Source organism: Salmo salar, chromosome ssa22, assembly GCF_905237065.1.
Source record: "Salmo salar chromosome ssa22, Ssal_v3.1, whole genome shotgun sequence".
NCBI lineage: Eukaryota > Metazoa > Chordata > Actinopteri > Salmoniformes > Salmonidae > Salmo > Salmo salar.
The window spans coordinates 47,794,685-47,812,765 of record NC_059463.1 but is presented as its reverse complement, the minus strand read 5'-3'; the positions used below and the strand labels follow the sequence as shown (position 1 = coordinate 47,812,765).

The 18,081-nt window shown below is 45.3% G+C and overlaps 2 protein-coding genes across 2 annotated transcripts in view; one reads left to right on the top strand and one right to left on the bottom strand.

The window, feature by feature from the left end:
* LOC106583640 (solute carrier family 41 member 3) lies at nucleotides 1-12,738 on the top strand. Its single transcript, XM_014168051.2, has 10 exons — nucleotides 1-1,218; nucleotides 2,778-2,885; nucleotides 3,161-3,232; nucleotides 3,727-3,871; nucleotides 4,171-4,317; nucleotides 5,526-5,670; nucleotides 6,008-6,087; nucleotides 7,915-8,049; nucleotides 8,778-8,926; nucleotides 11,518-12,738. Exons 1-10 carry the CDS (start codon nucleotides 1,024-1,026, stop codon nucleotides 11,689-11,691), a joined length of 1,350 nt encoding a protein of 449 aa, XP_014023526.2. The 5' UTR covers nucleotides 1-1,023; the 3' UTR covers nucleotides 11,692-12,738.
* A 956-nt stretch (nucleotides 12,739-13,694) lies between these two features.
* Nucleotides 13,695-18,081, bottom strand: part of LOC106583641 (carbohydrate sulfotransferase 11) — a 39,923-nt gene continuing 35,536 nt past the window's right edge. Inside the window, exon 3 of the mRNA XM_014168052.2 lies at nucleotides 13,695-15,247. Within this exon, the coding sequence (XP_014023527.1) occupies nucleotides 14,402-15,247 (846 nt within the window). The 3' untranslated portion in view covers nucleotides 13,695-14,401. The remainder of the gene's footprint in view (nucleotides 15,248-18,081) is intronic.

The following is an 18,081-nucleotide window of genomic DNA, read 5'->3' as shown; positions in this document are numbered from 1 at the left end:
ATCCCCTCCTTCTCTCCCACTTGCACAGAAATACATCACGACCCAATTTGTTTGCGTCCCAGAGGAGAGGAAACCCCTGCCAGCAACTGGACAGGTACTCTTAACGCTTCGCCTCGGGACTCACACCTCATCATCCTCACTCAATGTCACCCTGCAGTCCTTCGCCTTCCGAGCCTTAGAACCACGGACCGTCATCTATTATCACCTCGTTTCTCATCTGCGACTCACCAACCAGCGCCCCACGTCACGTCTCTCCAGCCCAACATGAGAAAGGGACTCCAGGCCAGCCAGGCTGCTCACACAGGGCAGTGGGACGAGCAGAGGCATCACGAGCAGCGGCTGGGGAGGGCAGAGAAAAAGTTAGCAGCCTTCTGGTTGTCCTTGTCGCAGAGGACGTGGACGTTTTTCAGGCCCCGCGGCGGCAAACGCACTGGCTGCTTCCAGCGGAGCTCCTCGGCAGCTCGCCTACTGAAGAGCGAAGTGTGAGGACTGTGTGTGTGAGTGTTTGTGTCTGTCTGTCAGCGGCGGGTGTCAGAAGAGTCCTGGCAGACACCCCTATCTGGAGGACCCATATCTGCGTGTGTATGTGACCTCCACCCCAGAGGTCAAAGGCAGTCTATGTCGTTCTTCAGCCTTCTCCACCATTGGCATTCTTTCTTTGTTGTGTTATCTTAGCAACATTGACTAAAGATGGAAGGACAAGCTGTCATTATAATGTCATTCTCATTCAGAAGGACAAACAAACTGTCATTCTAAAGCCTCTGAAATACGTCGAGCCCAGTGGATTGGTTAAAGAGCGTTTGGCGATTTGCTGCTGTCGACTGGAAGGAATCTCCCCTCTTGTTGTCGTCAAAACCAGGCTTCCCTCCTCAGAAGAAACTTTCATTCACTAAACTATCAAAGAGGAGACCATACCACAGAGAAGACATTAGTGGTGGAGATTAGTGTGAAAAGGGGCAACTGTCACTCCCTTAACCTCTACTGGTGACTTTCCAGATGGGGTAACTGGGACCTGCGGAGACCATGGTGGTCACCCATTTAGAGCTAGAGCTGTGCTACCAGGGGAAGAAGCTGAGGGGCTTCACCTGTAAGCTGACCCGCTTCCCCCATGGCTATCTGCCCGAGAGTGCCTGGCTCATCGCGGCTCAGATCCTACTGCCCTACCTGGTGGCTGGCCTGGGCATGGTGGCGGCAGGCATGGTCATGGACTTGGTTCAAGTATGGGCTAGCTTTGAGTGTATGTGTATGTGTTTGTTTGTGTGTTGTATTTAACAGGGCATGCTGTGATGTGTTGAGTAAATCCCCTTCAATCTAAGCAAAAAACAGGTGAGAGAGAAGCGCTGCCACAGAGGTTTAGGTGTCTACATTGGCAGATTGCTTTGTATTAGCGATCCCCTTTATAGTGCACTACTTTTGACCAGGGACTCTGGTCGAAAATAGTGCACTATATAGAGACTAGGTGGCCATTTGGGACGCAGACACTACTGAGTCATCTCCGGCAACGTGACGCTTGTGTCGCGAGAGGAGCCGAGCTGTTTGCTATGGAAAATGTAGGAAGAAACTATCAAGAAAGCATTGAGAACTGTGGGAAATGTAGCATGAAATGATAAAGAGGCCAATTTAAATGTAGGAGGTGGTTTGACATGCATGGTATGGAAAATATAGGAGAGACTGATAAACAGACGACAGGAGGATAGCAGCAAATCTATCTGGGGACTTCAAAGCTGTTTCAAAGAGCAGTCAGAAGACCCCTGACAGTGGCTATAAATGACAGCTAGAAAGAGCATCCACGACACGATTGGGCTGCAGCCATTTGGAAATGTGTGTCAATATCGAATAGATCATGCACTTGAAGTTTAGCCCGAATCCCAGATCTGCTTGTGCTGTCTTGCAAACTCCTATGTCATTGTCAATAGGAGTTGGCACGACAGCACAAACAGAACTGGGACTCAGGCTAACTTGTGGCTATACTCCGTGGTACATTTTGAGGATGGATGACCCACTTGACTGATGAGGTCAGTACCTTGCCCTTCAAAGTGCATTCTATAAAACATGCAGATAGGCATTGTGTATAGATAGTAGAGTAGCACAAATGACATATAGGCAAATAAGTTTAGAGCAGCAAAATAGCTTTTTCCCTGGTTCACCCTTTGGAAAGATCCCAGCAGTCGCATGGCGTGACTGACTCCCTGAATAATGGAATAGGTTAGTGGGTTGGGTAGTGACTTTGACTGAAGTCAGCCTTGAAAGCTCAGGGATTTTGTTCCTTTTCAATTGGAAATGAAAATGTGCAGAAAAAGAAAAAAAAAACATAAAAAATGTTCACCTGTAATCAACAAGAGTTATTGTATGCCACTAAGTTACAGTAAGACTGTCATTATAGTGTCACATACTTAACATGTTCAGATTATTGTTATTAGATTATAATGGGATGACAACAGCAACAGATTATGGTTTTAATCTGAATAAAGAAATGATATAATAGCGGTAATAGTCTTTTCCTGTTACAGTGAATTATTCTGGTTGCCAGATCTGTTTGTGCTTGATCCAACTCCCTTCTGTTTTGGCATGACAACGACCAAGCAGTTGGCTAAAGCATGAGTACTGTATATTTGGCAACCAGGCTGGCAGTGTTGGGAGGGATTGTTATGTTTCAGCACTGGGAGGTGCTTGAGGAGATCATTGTGTATGTTTCAGCACTGGGAACTGTTTAGGGAGATCATTATTCATGTTTTAGAACTGGGACATGTTTAAAGAGGTCATTGTGTATGTTTCAGCATTGGGAAGTGTTTAAGGAGATCACAGAGGTGTTTATCTTGGTGCCAGCCCTGGTGGGACTGAAAGGCAACCTGGAGATGACACTGGCATCCAGGCTGTCTACAGCAGTAAGTGTACACACACACACACACACACACACACACACACACACACACACACACACACACACACACACACACACACACACACACACACACAACACACACGCACGCGCACGCATGTAGGCATGCATGCACACAGACACTGCTGACACACATGCACACATTCAATGCTGCGACAACATGTTTGAATGTAAAACTAAAATTAGATTTTACATACAAACTCACACGCACACCATTTAAAATGTTAAATATTTCTCCTAACCGGTCTATGTCCCTATCAGGCGAACACCGGGCAGCTGGATGATCCAAAGCAGCAGTGGAGGATAGTGTGTAGCAACCTGGCTCTCATTCAGGTGACACTGACCTCTCCTTCAGCAAACACAGGCAATGGCATTTTATCAAACCAGTGCTGTCACTTTGGCTAGCCTGTAATGTCAACCACACGTTATTATAAAGTACGTTTATCTGTGAATCCAACAGAGGGCACAAGAGGGTTCCCTGTATCAAGGCAATGACATGTCTCAGTGTTATGCCTCGTTCTCCCTCCCTCTATCCCCCTACATCTCCCTCCTTTATTTCCTGCCCCCCCTTTCCTCTTCCCTTGCTGCCTCTTCTGTTCATTCTTTCTCCCCTTCGCTGCCTGCCTCTCTTGCTCTCCCATCCCTTCCCTTGCTCCCTTTTCACTCTCTCTCCCTTTCCCTCCCTGCTCTTTCTCTCTCTCTCTCTTCCCTTGCTGCATCTTCTGTTCTCCCTCTCTACCTGCTCCCTCTCTCTCTGCTCCCCTCTCCCTCTCTCTGCTCCCCCTCCCCTCCCCTCCCTACCTCTCCTATTCTCTCTCCCTCCATAGGTTCAGGCCACAGTGGTGGGTTTCCTGGCTGCAGTAGCTGCAGTGGGGTTGGGCGCGATGACCAGGGGTCGTGTAGACCTGCTGCAGGCTGCTGTTTTATGTGCCAGCAGCGTCACCACAGCCTTTGTAGCTGCCCTGTCATTGGGCAAGTCAACCAGACAAAACCACAATAGCTGTCATGCCACTAGCCAGTGATAGTGTTAGGTAGTGTCACTTCCATCGTTCAGATGTTAATTAAGTTAGTGTTTCTTAGCATAGCTAAATCAGAGTACAAAATTAAGATGGCAATCTCAGTGGGCATTTCAAAGAATAATGTTTAATATTTTGGCATTTTTGCAATTATTATGGATTCCTGAGTTTTGATTTTCACAATAGGGTTTTATCCAACAAATGTATCTACAACTAGATGATTCTAGATCTAAAGTCCGCTCTCTGTGTCGGTAGGCCTGGTGATGGTGGGAGTGATCATTGGCTCCAGGAAGGTGGGCATCAACCCTGACAACGTGGCCACGCCCATCGCTGCCAGCCTGGGTGACCTCATCACCCTCTCTCTGCTGGCTGGGGTCAGCAGCTTCCTCTTCCGGTTTAAAGGTCAGATCATTCACAGCAGAATAACTGGTATGTGCCGGAGTCTGGTCGAGCGGTAACACTCGACTCCCAGACCACACATGCTCCCCCGGCGACGGGGTTCGAGCCTCGGCTCAGCCATTGTTTGTCCCCTTCCTACCCGTCATTGCTTTGTCATTGTCTATCCCCCTGACTTTCTGTCCAGTCGAAAAAATATATAAAAGTAAGAAAGGATGTTTGACATCTAATAGGCCCAAATGTTATCTGAATCTTAACCCCTATCACTGACTCGGCCCATATTGATGATTCCTTGGGCTGGATGCAATATTGAGCAAAGCCTTGGTGGAGCCATTTCCATTATGCCTGGGTTCTGATTCCCTACACTTCCCCTGAAATGGGCACTTGTTCACTCCCCCTCATGGATTTAAACATTTTGAATTGATGTATGCTTGGGGTGGACTAGATAGAGTTTCCACAATATTTCTTACACCAATCCGTTCCATTTAAATCCATGAAGCACTCTTTGACGAGAAGGGTAAAGAATCAGACAGTAGGCCAGTTCTTTCAAATGTTCAAAGTATTTAGTAGAATGTGTTGGTTTGAAACTGATCTCTCATTATTTCTAACTGGAATAGACTATGAGCACCAACAAGATATCTTACAGAACTTCACCATTATTTCATTTCATTTCACATGCATTTTCCTTTCCAGGCATTAAAAAAATCATATTGATCTTTATAGTCAATAAAAAATCTCTTATTAGTTTCCAAATGAAATATCCTCAAATCTCACGAAAGAAAATTAATATTCGGTACTTCAATTGTGTCATCGATAGAGGGCAGCACAGTCTCTTTCACGACTAGTTATTTCAGATCTGCTTAATAAATGTCCAACACAGTACATTGGGTGGGCTCCAGAAAATGTACCCGGGCAATGTTCTCGAATGTCCAAATCCCTAACATTACTTGAGCAATTTCTATTCAGGTCTGCCCAGATTATAGGATCATTTTATCATGTTGACATACAATATTTCTTGTAACACTTCTTTTCTACCTGCATAGAAAATGTGAATGTGGAATGTGCCCACTTTCTTACACACACACACACACACACACACACACACACACACACACACACACACACACACACACACACACACACACACACACACACACACACACACACACACACACACACACACACACACACTTGCTACCTTTCCTGTCTTCCAGAGATGTGGTACCTGCCTGCTCTGGTGTGTGGCTTTTTCCTGGTTCTCATTCCGCTGTGGGTGGTCATCGCCCGGCACTCTCCTCCAATCAGAGAGGTGCTGAGGTCTGGGTGGCAGCCCGTCATCATGGCCATGTCCATCAGCAGGTAAATGCCTGGGGCTATCAGCATTCTATCAATGTTCAATCCATGAGCTTTCAACTAGATTTCGAAGAAACAAACATGCAGTATATTCACTTGCAGTTACGAGCGCAACTTGAAGGTCTTTTGTCACCTTTATCCAAACTGATTTTACAGAACTGGACAGGTGACAACTACTGGTCAGTAGGCTTAAATGAACCATATCACATTCACCTAACCTCTCCTTTCAGATCAGTGCAGATGGAGGACACAGAGTGGAACTTATCACATGCCCCTTAGACAATCTACAGCTTTGAACATGTTAAGTGACGTTTGTGTCCCATTGTATCCTTGTAAACCACAGTATTGGGGGCCTGATACTGGATAAGACAGTGAGCGACCCGAACTTTGAGGGCATGGCGGTGTTCACTCCCGTAATCAACGGTGAGTGGACCGAACCTAACTCCTCAGATCAAAGAGTGGGGCATGTGTGTAATTCAATGCTCGGATTTCAATTTTGTCTCAATATTATTTAAATGTTGAAGAGTTCTTACTTCCTCCTTACTAACAAATATCCTCAAGGAGCCATCTAAGAAACAGCTGCATGGGCAAAACTAGAAACAGGTTTACCCCATTTGCAATGCTGCTTACCATTGCTTAATATGTATCTTGTAAAACCGCCATGAAATCTCATTTGGACATGTGTACGAGTCGAGAAGCCATAGCTTTATTGGTCTCAAGTGGTTATGAAAAGAGCATTAAGTTCCACTCATCCCTAGCCTGTCCACTACTGTAACATATGATGTAAGCTTAAATGTAAAATCTGGTATTCCTTTCCTTAGAAGACAACATCTGGTTGTCTTGGTGGAAAGATAGATGGCATGTTTGACAAAATAATAGACAGGCGTGGTTCTTGTCCTGTTACATTTAAACAGTCTTTGAAGTATGACAGTAAATTACTATAACTTGTGTTACTAATTACATGAAGCCACTGCGCTATTGTAAACAATGTCATTTTAAAGTTTAATGTTTTAACGGCGGCAGGTAGCCTAGCGGTTAAGGGCATTGGGCCAGTAACTGAAAGGTTGCTGGTTTGAATCCCTGAGCTGCCAAAGTGAAAGAAATCTGCTGTTCTGCCCTTGAGTAAGGTAATTAACCCCCAACAACAACTGCTCCCTAGGCGCTGATGATATCGATTAAGGTAGCCCCCCCGCACATGTCTGATCCAGAGGGGTTGGGTTAAATGTGGAAGACACATGAATGCATTCAGTTGTGCAACTGAATAAGTATCCCAATTCTGATATTTCTCCCACTCATTGGTCTTTTGACCAATCACAGCAGATCTTTTCACAGCATATTTTTTCAGAGCTGATCTGATTGGTCAAAAGAACAATTAGTGAAAAAAAGATCAGAATTGGGCTGCCTGTGTAAACACAGCCTAAGACTAGCATGACAATGTTTGTTGCCCACGGTTAGTCACCATCGCTGGAGAAGACTAACAATAAGGTTTACATAAACCTCTTTAGAATGACAACTATGTACTGTCTGCTTCAGAGGATTTCCTCTATATCTTTGCCAGCCTCAGCTAACGCTAGCAAAACTTTTCGCATTCATCGGCATTTCAAGACAGGGAGTACATTTGCATTGCCATTCAGTGGGGTTTTTTCTCTCTTACGCGCTCTCTCTTTTTCCCTCCCTCCTTGTTTATTCTTCTCTTACCTTTCTCCCTCTGCCTCCCTCCCAATCTTGTTCTATCTTCTTCCCTCTTTCCTTCTGCCTATCAATCTTTCTGTCCTTCTCCACCTCTCTCCCTCCATCCTCCTTACCTACAATGGACACAAGATCATGCAATCTCTACGCACAAACTCACTTTAAAGATATGCTATTACATTCACATCAGAATTATCCCTACATAATTAACTAGAAAGAGTTGCAGAAAAAACAAAATCAACTAAAATTACCTTGAAGACGCTTCATCATAACCTTGAAAATACCTATAATTTACTAAACCCAAAGCTCAAGCCTAAATATGTAAATAACGAATTATAATATTTCATAGAGCAGACGCTTTTATCCAAAGTGACTTACAGTCATGTGTGTATAGATTTTACATATGGGTGGTCCCAGGAATCAAACCTAGTATCCTGGTGTTAGAAGCACCATGCTCTACCAACTGAGCTACAAAGGACCAACAGACAACTTCAACAAAATACGATTATAAAAATGCCTACTGGTATTTCAACGACTGTTTGGCTCCTTCCCTTCACCCAGGTGTGGGAGGTAACCTGGTAGCCATCCAGGCCAGCCGCATCTCCACCTACCTACACTACTGGAGTATGCCAGGGACCCTGCCCTTCCAGATGACACAACAATGGCCTGGCCCCTGCCTGACCTTCTGCTCCTCAGGTCAGCAGTCAAAACACACTTCAAATTAAAACGTACACAAACACACAAGATGACACAACACTGCCCTTGCCTGAACTTCAGCTCACAACACTTCCCTGACCCCTGCCTGACCTTTAGCTCACAACAATGCCCCTGCCTGACCTTCAGCTCACAACACTGCCCTGACCCCTGCCTGACCTTCAGCTCACAACACTGCCCTGACCCCTGCCTGACCTTCAGCTCACAACACTGCCCTGACCCCTGCCTGACCTTCAGCTCACAACATTTCCCTGACCCATGCCTGACCTTCAGCTCACAACAATGCCCTTCCCAGATTTTCAGCTTACGACAATGCCCTGACCCTTGCCTGAACTTCAGCTCACAACACTGCCCTTGTCTGACCTTCACAACACTGCCCTGACCCTTGTCTGACCTTCAGCTCACAACCATGCCCTTGCATAACTTTCAAACCACAACACTGTCCTTGCTTGACCTTCACAACACTGCCCTGACCCTTGCCTGTCCTTCACAACACTGGCCTGACCCCTACCTGACCTTCAGCTAACCAGTCAAACAAACTTAAAAGAAACACAAAACTGCACACATCTACACACAATATTACTATCCCGTAACAGTCGTCAGTACCCTGCCCTCTCTTGTACACTTCCTCCTAGACATTAAAAGGGTTTTGGAAGTTTAGCTTATTTTCTGCTTAAGATGTCGTCTAAGTCTCCTGTTTACATCAACAGGGGTCAACTCCAAGTCAGCGAGGGTTCTAGTCTTCCTGGTAGTTCCGGGTCACCTGCTTTTCCTCTACACCATCCACTTACTGAATGGCGGCCATGGCGCCCTCACGCCTGCCTTTGTCTGCCTTTACCTGTGTGCGGCCCTGCTACAGGTCAGAGGCCAAACTGATATGTACCACAGACATGACACACTGTACCATTCCTACTTTAAAAGGTGACATATGGCGAAAAATGAATTTAAAAAAAAGTAGTGACCTTGGTGAAGACTGAATATGGCCCCTGGGGAATTTATTTTGACACTTCTATGCTATAGTATTTTATTCTAAATAATTTAATTTAACCTAGTTATTCCATAGTGACACTGCAAAAATAAAGTCCTATGTCTGTATTGCCATAAACATGTGAACTTTGTGATAAATTAAGTGAAAGTTCATGTCAAATTTATGTCAATTATATTTATTTATTTTATTTTATTGAACCTTTATTTAACTAGGCAAGTCAGTTAAGAGCAAATTCTTATTTACAATGACGGCCTACCAAAAGGCAAAAGACCTCCGGCGGGGCTGGGATTAAAACATTTAAATACAATAAAATAAATAACATATAAATATAGAACAAAACACACATCACGACAAGAGAGACAACACTACATTAAGAGAAACCTAAGACAACAACATAGCAAGGCATCAATACATGACAACACAGCATGGTAGCAACACAACATGACATGGCAGCAGCGCAACACAACATGGGAGCAGCACAAAACATGGTACAAACATTATTGGGCACAGACAACAGCACAAAGGGCAAGAAGGTAGAGACAACAATACATCACGCAAAGCAGCCACAACTGTCAGTAAGAGAGACCAGGATTGAGTCTTTGAATGAAGAGATTGAGATAAAACTGTCCAGTTTGAGTGTTTGTTTGTTTGTTTGGGGGTCTTGCGACTGGGGTATAGAGAGATGACCAGTTTACAGAGGAGTATAGAGTGCAGTGATGTGTCCTATAAGGAGCATTGGTGCAAATCTGATGGCCGAATGGTAAAGAACATCTAGCCGCTCGAGAGCACCCTTACCTGCTGATCTATAAATTATGTCTCCGTAATGGGTAGGATGGTCATCTGAATCAGGGTTAGTTCGATTGAGCCTTGGGGTACTCTCTTGGTGACAGGCAGTGGCTGAGACAGCAGATTTTCAGACTTTATACACTGCACTCTTTGAGAGAGGTAGTTATCAAACCAGGCCAAAGACCCCTCAGAGACACCAATATTCCTTAGGCGGCCCACAAGAATGGAATGGTCTACCGTATCAAAAGCTTTGGCCAAGTCAATAAAAATAGCAGCACAACATTGCTTAGAACTAAGGGCAATGGTGACATCATTGAGGACCTTTAAAGTTGCAGTGACACATCCATAACCTGAGCAGAAACCAGATTGCAAACCCAAGAGAATACTATAGACATCAAGAAAGCCAGTCAGTTGATTATTGACAAGTTTTTCCAACACTTTTGATAAACAGGGCAAAATAGAAATAGGCCTATAACAGTTAAGATCAGCTTGATCTCCCCCTTTAAATAAAGGACAAACCGTGGCTGCCTTCCAAGCAATGGGTACCTGCCCAGAAAGGAGAGACAGGTTAAAAAGGTCAGAGAAAGGCTTGGCGATGACAGGGGCAGCAACCTTAAAGAAGAAAGGGTATAAACCATCTGACCCAGATGTTTTTTGGGGGTCAAGTTTCAGGAGCTCCTCTAGCACCTCGGACTCAGTGACTGCCTGCAGGGAGAAACTTTGTATCGGGGCAGGGCTAAAAGAGGGAGAAGCATCGGGGATAGTCGCATTATAAGGGGTGGGAGATGAGGAAATGTTGGACGGGCAAGGAGGTATGGCTGAGTCAAATAGGAATCCTGACTTAATGAAGTGGTCATTAAACAACAACCACATCAGTAACAACCACATCATCAACTTTAAGGGACATGGGCAGCTGTGAGGAGAAGGGTTTATTCTCCAGGTCTTTAACCGTTTTCCAGAACTTCTTGGGGTTAGACCCACAGAGAGAGAACTGCTCCTTAAAGTAACTAACTTTGGCCGTCCGGATAGCCTATGTCAATTTCACGGACAGATGTTCCTTTACACTACGCCTCTCTTTTGTTTGGATCTCACACATTGAGGGTTTGGGTCGAGTAAATCATAGTTTTACACTACGAGAGCCATTGCCGATATAAACAGCAGCCTTAGTAGAAATGTTAATAAAAGATTTACTGTTTTCAGGCCTCTTGCCAAACTCCGGCGCTGCAATTCAAACCACACGTCGCTGAAAATGCTGACCAGTATACCGATACATCTGTAGAACACCAGCCCAGTGTTTTAGTCCTGCTACTTATCAGATTAAACATATTTTTCAGTAGAGTTGATATGACCTGTGGTGTCATTAGCAACTTTTTAGATACTTGAAAAAACTAAAATAAATGTATACTGACAGTGTGAACCATGTATGCGTTTTTGCCCTTAATGTTTATTGTTCACATGACCTCAACTTCTTTTTACTTGTTCACATACAGTGTGTGTTGCCAGTAATCTACATAACAATGGGATGTTACTAGACAGTATAACAGAGAAGCTATTGAACATGGCCTATACATCTTTCCCAGGTTGAAGGGACATTGTGTTTCAGGTTCTGCACTGTCCAACTTCCCTCAGTTACCTGCACTAGTGGGTTACTCATCGTGCTGTCAACTGATTCACAGGTCGTGATTCTGCTGTACCTGGCTGACCTGATGGTGCGCTGGATGTGGCGGAGGGGGCTGGACCCGGATAACTACACTATCCCGTACCTAACAGCTCTGGGGGATCTGTTAGGGACCAGCTTCCTGGCCCTGAGCTTCAGGGCCATTCAATCTATACCAGCCCACCATGTCTAGTGCGACTGAAGTTAAGATTTAACAACGTGGCCTACACACTGTAGTTTCACAGGCCTCCGACAACCACCAAGCTTGACTTCACATACGGTCTCTTGGCTCCACAGAAGCCCTGTTTATGCCTGCCGTTAACATGCGTCCTTCGTCCTGATCTTGTCCGTCTACACTTATAAGGTCTGATCACATTGCGTCTTTTAAAAGTCTACACAATCAGAATGTGGAAAAGATCAGGGAAATGGTGGCATGTTAGAACCAGGTATAAACAAGGCTTAAGAAATTAATGCTGCTAAGGGAGTACCTGTATACTGTAGCTCGACAGTCTTTCAGCACCCAGTAACCACATAGAAGCTACCTGTTGAGATGTCCTCTGTAAACGCTTTAATGGTAAAATGGCAAATGCACTGTACTAAAGCAATAATGTTGTCTGCGCTTGTTTGCTTGCTGACTGTCTATACATTTATCCTCATGCTCAAAAATGGTTCACTTGTGAGTTTAGTCACAATAAATGTACTAATGCACTCACGGGATATACACACTATAAACCAATAGAGGACATGGGATTAATCCATGTATCACAATTTCAATGATCGACCACTGCTATTTTCATTTGTGCCTTCCAACCATTACTGTACAAACTACAGGAGTCATGTGCAGTATTTCTGTTTCTTATTATTAGTCAAGTAATGACATCGGCAATGTTGCTTGATCGGCAATTAGTCTGCTGCAGTGAATTGGTTTGAAAGTGAATGTTTGTATCAACGTCTCTAACACATACTGTACCACTGTTGCCCACATTTTGTTATTATTTTTTTGTGCCAAAAGTGTTATGCTTATCTCTTCAAATAAATGGGGCCTTTTAAGTCAATTAATATATACTTTTAAAAACAGGCTTAAACCATCTTTGATGCTCTGCAATGACACAAACAATATAACTTTCACCAAAGATTTCAACAGTTAGAATCATGTTTTCAATTGTACAGGACACATGTTGACTTAGTATGTATGCTACTGTGTTAACAATAGTCAGATTGTACCTAGTGAGCAAGTTATTTTAGTAACCCAATTTGTATCAATATGTTCCATTGTTGGAATAAAACCATTCACATACAATGTCGGTCTTCCATTTTATGACCCCACATATCTTACAGTAGAATCAATGCATGTCATGTGATTTTACAAAACAGATCAATAAAATGTGACCTCACCACCAGCAACATTCAAACACGTCCTTGTAGCGACCCTGCATTTCAACACCACGGCACCCTGGCTGGTCATCTGATACGGGGGGGGGGGCATAAATACCTGTGTTGAACACTCCAACCGTTATTTCTCACACACACACACACGGTAAAACGTTACCAAAACCACAGATTTCATAAAGCGATGCAGGTGCTGTAGGGATAGACCCGTGTCGGGGTCAAGGTTCGTGTCTTTCGGCTGTGGAGCACATACTGTAGAAGTGCTGTGTTGACATTGTGTCAGAGAACATGACAGGTATCCAGATTGAGTGAAGCCTGTGACAAATGGCTAGACCTTTACTTAAAGGGATAGTTTGGAAAAAATTACATGTTACGATATTTATTTATTTACCTTGAAAGTGGTTTGTGGACAAGGAGTGACAGCATTACACACTTTTGGTTTTGTTAAACTAGCCACTGCCAACAAATGTAATTTCACTGAACTATCAAAGTAAGCCCCATGTTGTCTTAGGTAGACTTTATCAGACAGGTGTCCAAGCCTCCAGAAGGGTCACTGTTGGTACTAGCATAATGTGAAGAGTATTGACGTCAAGACTGATAAAACTATTGCCTATACAATTGGACACAACTCTGTTTTGAATGCAGTGAAAGGGCTCTCTTCTCATACCTTTGTTCACAGGACCTATAAAACTGCATGATTTGACCTCAATATTTCAAACATACACAGTAAATTCAACATATTGCACAGATGGATTCTTACCCTTTGTGTTGACTGCTACGCCAGCATTCCAGACACAGACACATAAAAACTGCTTAAATGTGTTTATTTGACTGAGGTTATGGTAGTTATTCCAAATGTCTAAATGTGTGGTCTATCTGCAGTTTGTTGACATTGGGACACAAATATCACAATAAATAAACCGTCCAATGAGAGTCAACTCTCTACAGTATAAGGAAAACACTGATGTCATACACCTTTAAGTCATAAGGCCCACTCAAAGGCACTAATAAAGATACTTTCAGCACCCCTATTACTTCAGATAGCTTGTGTTCCTTTTAGTCTTACTCTAGAATGGTGGTGACTAAATAAACTTTGAAAGAAAAAATAATAATTGTAACCAAAGTTTGTTGGTGGTGTCAAAGTTTGGTCATTTTGAGTTAATGTGCACTATAGGTGCATTTTACACATACAGAGGCAATCATTTCATCTCCATTGGCTCATTGCTAACAGTACAAAATCTTCATCTTAAGTGTCCATTCCCGTTGTCTCATCTTAAAGCCACTCTCACTTTTGATATGAAAGATATCTATAGTTCCTTAGATTTCACCAGGTTAGTCCTCTCCGTAATAAACATTACTGTGCTTTGAAGAGTCCCGGGACCCATGTTAAAAGTGTCTGTACCACTTCTTTTGAACCCTCTGTCATAGGTTACAATGTCACGCTTCCAACTACATGACGTAGTGCTTATGATAGATGGTTCAAACTAAGGCTCCTCCTAAGAAGCGTAACGTCATCAAAACTTCAGGTACTCCGGCGTGGAGTAGTTGAACAGCAGGAAGTCCATGTGGTAGAGGTTATACAGCTTCTTCTGATAGAAGGGGCTGATGTTGTTGAAGAACTGAGCGGCCATGTCTCCCGTAGTCCTGGTGTTCTTGGCCGAGGAAGGGAAAGTCACCTGGCCCTCCACCCCAGCCAGCTGCAGCACGTAGCGGGAGTCCTGCTCCAGCGTCTCGTACTTGCCCACCACGTTGTAGTGGATGAGGCAGGGGTGGCAAAGCGAGTGCACGCGCGCCCAGTGCTCGTTGAAGGGCTCCTCGCGCTGTGTGGCCGGGTCCACCAGGTAGTACACAAACTCCTCGAAGGAGACGTCGTCTCCCCGCTCCAGCGCTTCGGCCTGCGGGTTGGGCCGGTGCCGGCGGATGATCTTGGTGCCATAGCGCTTGTGGAAGGCCGTGTTGTAGCTGCGTGTAAACTTGTTGCGGTAAGCCGAAACAAGCCGCTCAAAGGGCTCACGCACGAACACAAACTTTAGGTAGGAGCGCAGCCGCTGGTTGATCTGAGAGGTGGAATACTCAGAGAGGGTGCGCAGGTTGCCAGACACGTGGGCCTCATTGGCGGGGATGGAGAGGGGGTCGCGGTGGGGGCCGGCGGCACCTGTAAGGACCATTAGGACACGCTTCCAGTTGGTGCAGGCCACCTTGGGCACATAGCAGTAGAGCAGGCCGTGTTGGTCATCCACAATGACGTGCTTGAGGTCCTCGGGGATGAGCACGTGACGCTTGCGCGTGTACGAGCGGCAGGCGTCCTCCAGCAGCTCCCGCCGACCCTGGTGGGTCACCTGCACCGTCGACTGCTCCAGCTGTAAGAGAGGAGAGGATTCCAGACACTGACACAAATGGTAGACGGCTCAGCGTGATTTAACAGTTAATTGAGCTTGAGGAGAGTAGGAAATTAGATGGCTAGTGGTTATTGCTCGGGGATACGTTATTATATCCATGTCACTGAACACATTGACATATTTTAACATGTTAACACATGAACAAGTTTCAACATTTTACCTCATTAGATAGGAGACAGGAAACTGGTCTGGAGAACACCAAAAATATGTCATGTCAGGAGGCTGAGCACAAGCGCTGAACAATCTATAAAGGGTTTTGTATCCAGAACTAAAATGTTTTGTCTCCAGAACTAAAGTGTTTTGGCTCCAGAACTAAATGAGTTTGGCTCAGGAACTAAATAGTGTTGGCTCCAGAACTAAAGGAGTTTGGCTCAGGAACTAAATAGTGTTGGCTCCAGAACGAAATAGTGTTGGCTCCAGAACTAAAGGAGTTTGGCTCAGGAACTAAATAGTGTTGGCTCCAGAACTAAATAGTGTTGGCTCCAGAACTAAATAGTGTTGGCTCCAGAACTAAAGGAGTTTGGCTCAGGAACTAAATAGTGTTGGCTCCAGAACTAAAAGAGTGTTGGCTCCAGAACTAACCCCTATGGCCAGTCATGTACAGTGCATTCGGAAAGTGTTCAGACCCCTTGACTTTTCCACATTTTGTTACGTTACAGCCTTATTCGAAAATTAATTAAAACGTTTTTTTCCTCGTCAATCTACACACAATATCCCATAATGACAAAAAAATAAGGTTTTTAGAAAATGTTGTTAATGTATCATTTTTTTAATTGAAATATCACATTTGCATAAGTATTCAGACCCTTTACTCAGTACTTTGTTGAAGCACCTTTGGCAGCGATTACAGCCTTGAGTCTTCTTGGGTATGACGCTATAAGCTTGGCGCACCTGTATTTGGAGAGCTTCTCCAATTATTCTCTGCAGATCCTCTCAAGCGCTGTCAGGTTGGATGGGGAGCGTTGCTGCCATTTTCAGGTCTCTCCAGAGACGTTTGATCGGGTTCATGTCCAGGCTCTGGCTGGTGCACTCAAGGACATTCAGAGACTTGTCCCGAAGCCACTCATGCGTTATCTTGGCTGTATGCTTAGGGTTGTTTTCCTGTTGGAAGGTAAACCTTCGCCCTAGTCTGAGGTCCTGAGCACTCTGGAGCAGGTTTTCATCAAGGATCTCTCTGTACTTTGCTCCGTTCAGCTTTCCCTCGATCCTGACTCATCTACCAGTGCCTGCCGTTGAAAAACATCCCCACAGCAAGATGCCGCCACCACCATGCTTCACCGCAGGGATGGTGCCAGGTTTCCTCCAGGCATGAGGCTTGGCATTCAGAAAAAATAGTTTAATCTTGGTTTCATCAGTCCAGAGAATCTTGTTTCTCATGGTCTGAGTCTTTAGGTGCCTATTGGCAAAATCCAAGCAGGCTGTCATCTGCCTTTTACTGAGTGGTTTCCGTCTGGCCACTCTACCAAAAACGCCTGATTGGTGGAATGATGCAGAGATGGTTGTCCTTCTGGAAGGTTCTCCCATCTCCACAGAGGAACTCTGAAGCTCTGTCAGAGTGACCATAGGATTCTTGGTCACCTCCCTGACCAAGGCCCTTCTCCCCGATTGCTCAGTTTGGATGGGCAGCCAGATCTAGGAAGAGTCTTGGTGGTTCCAAACTTATTCCATTTCAGAATGATAGAAGCCACTGTGTTCTTGGGGACCTTCAATGCTGCAAAAATGTGTTGGTACTCTACCCCAAATCTGTGCCTCTCGGAGCTCTATGGACAATTCCTTTGACCTCATGGTTTGGTTTTTACTCTGACATGCACTGTCAACTGTGGGACCTTACAGTTGAAGTCGGAAGTTTACATACACCTTAGCTAAATACATTAAAACTCACTTTTTCACAATTCCTGACATTTATTCCTCATAAAAATTCCCTGTCTGTCACGGCTGTCGCAAGAACAGGACCAAGGCGCAGCGTGTGTAGAGTTCCACATCTTTATTCCAAAGTGAAACGAACAACTAAACGAGACTACGTGGGGCACAGGCAAAAACACAAAACAATATCCCACAAACACAGGTGGGAAAAATAGCTACTTAAATATGATCCCCAATTAGAGACAACGATTACCAGCTGCCTCTAATTGGGAATCATACAAAACACCAACATAGAACATATAAACAAGAACACAACATAGAAATATAAACTAGTCATGCCCTGACCTACTACACCATAGAGAAACAAGGGCTCTCTATGGTCAGGGCGTGACAGTACCCCCCCCCAGACCCCGGATCCGACCATGGCACCGGGCTGAACGCCATGCCTGGACTGGGCACCGGCGCAGAGGAGGGCTCCGGCCATGGAGTGGGACTGGACACTGTGCCTGGACGCCATGCCTGGACTGGCCACCGGCGCAGAGGAAGGCTCCTGCCCTGGAGCTGGACTGGACGCCGTGCTTGGACTGGGCATCGGCGCAGGGGAAGGCTTCGGCCATGGAGCTGGAGGTTCCGGACCGTTGACCGTCGCTGGAGGTTCCAGGCCGTAGACCGTCGCTGGAGGTTCCGCACTGTGGACCGTGGCACGAGGTTCCGGACTGTGGACCGTCACAGAAGGTTCCGGACTGTGGACCGTCGCAGGAGGTTCCGGACTGTGGACCGTCGCTGGAGGTTCCGGACTGTGGACCGTCGCTGGAGGTTCCGGACTGTGGACCGTCGCAGGAGGTTCCGGACTGTGGACCGTCGCAGGAGGTTCCGGACTGGGGACCGTCGCAGGAGGTTCTGGACTGGGGACCGTCGCCGGAAGCTCTGGA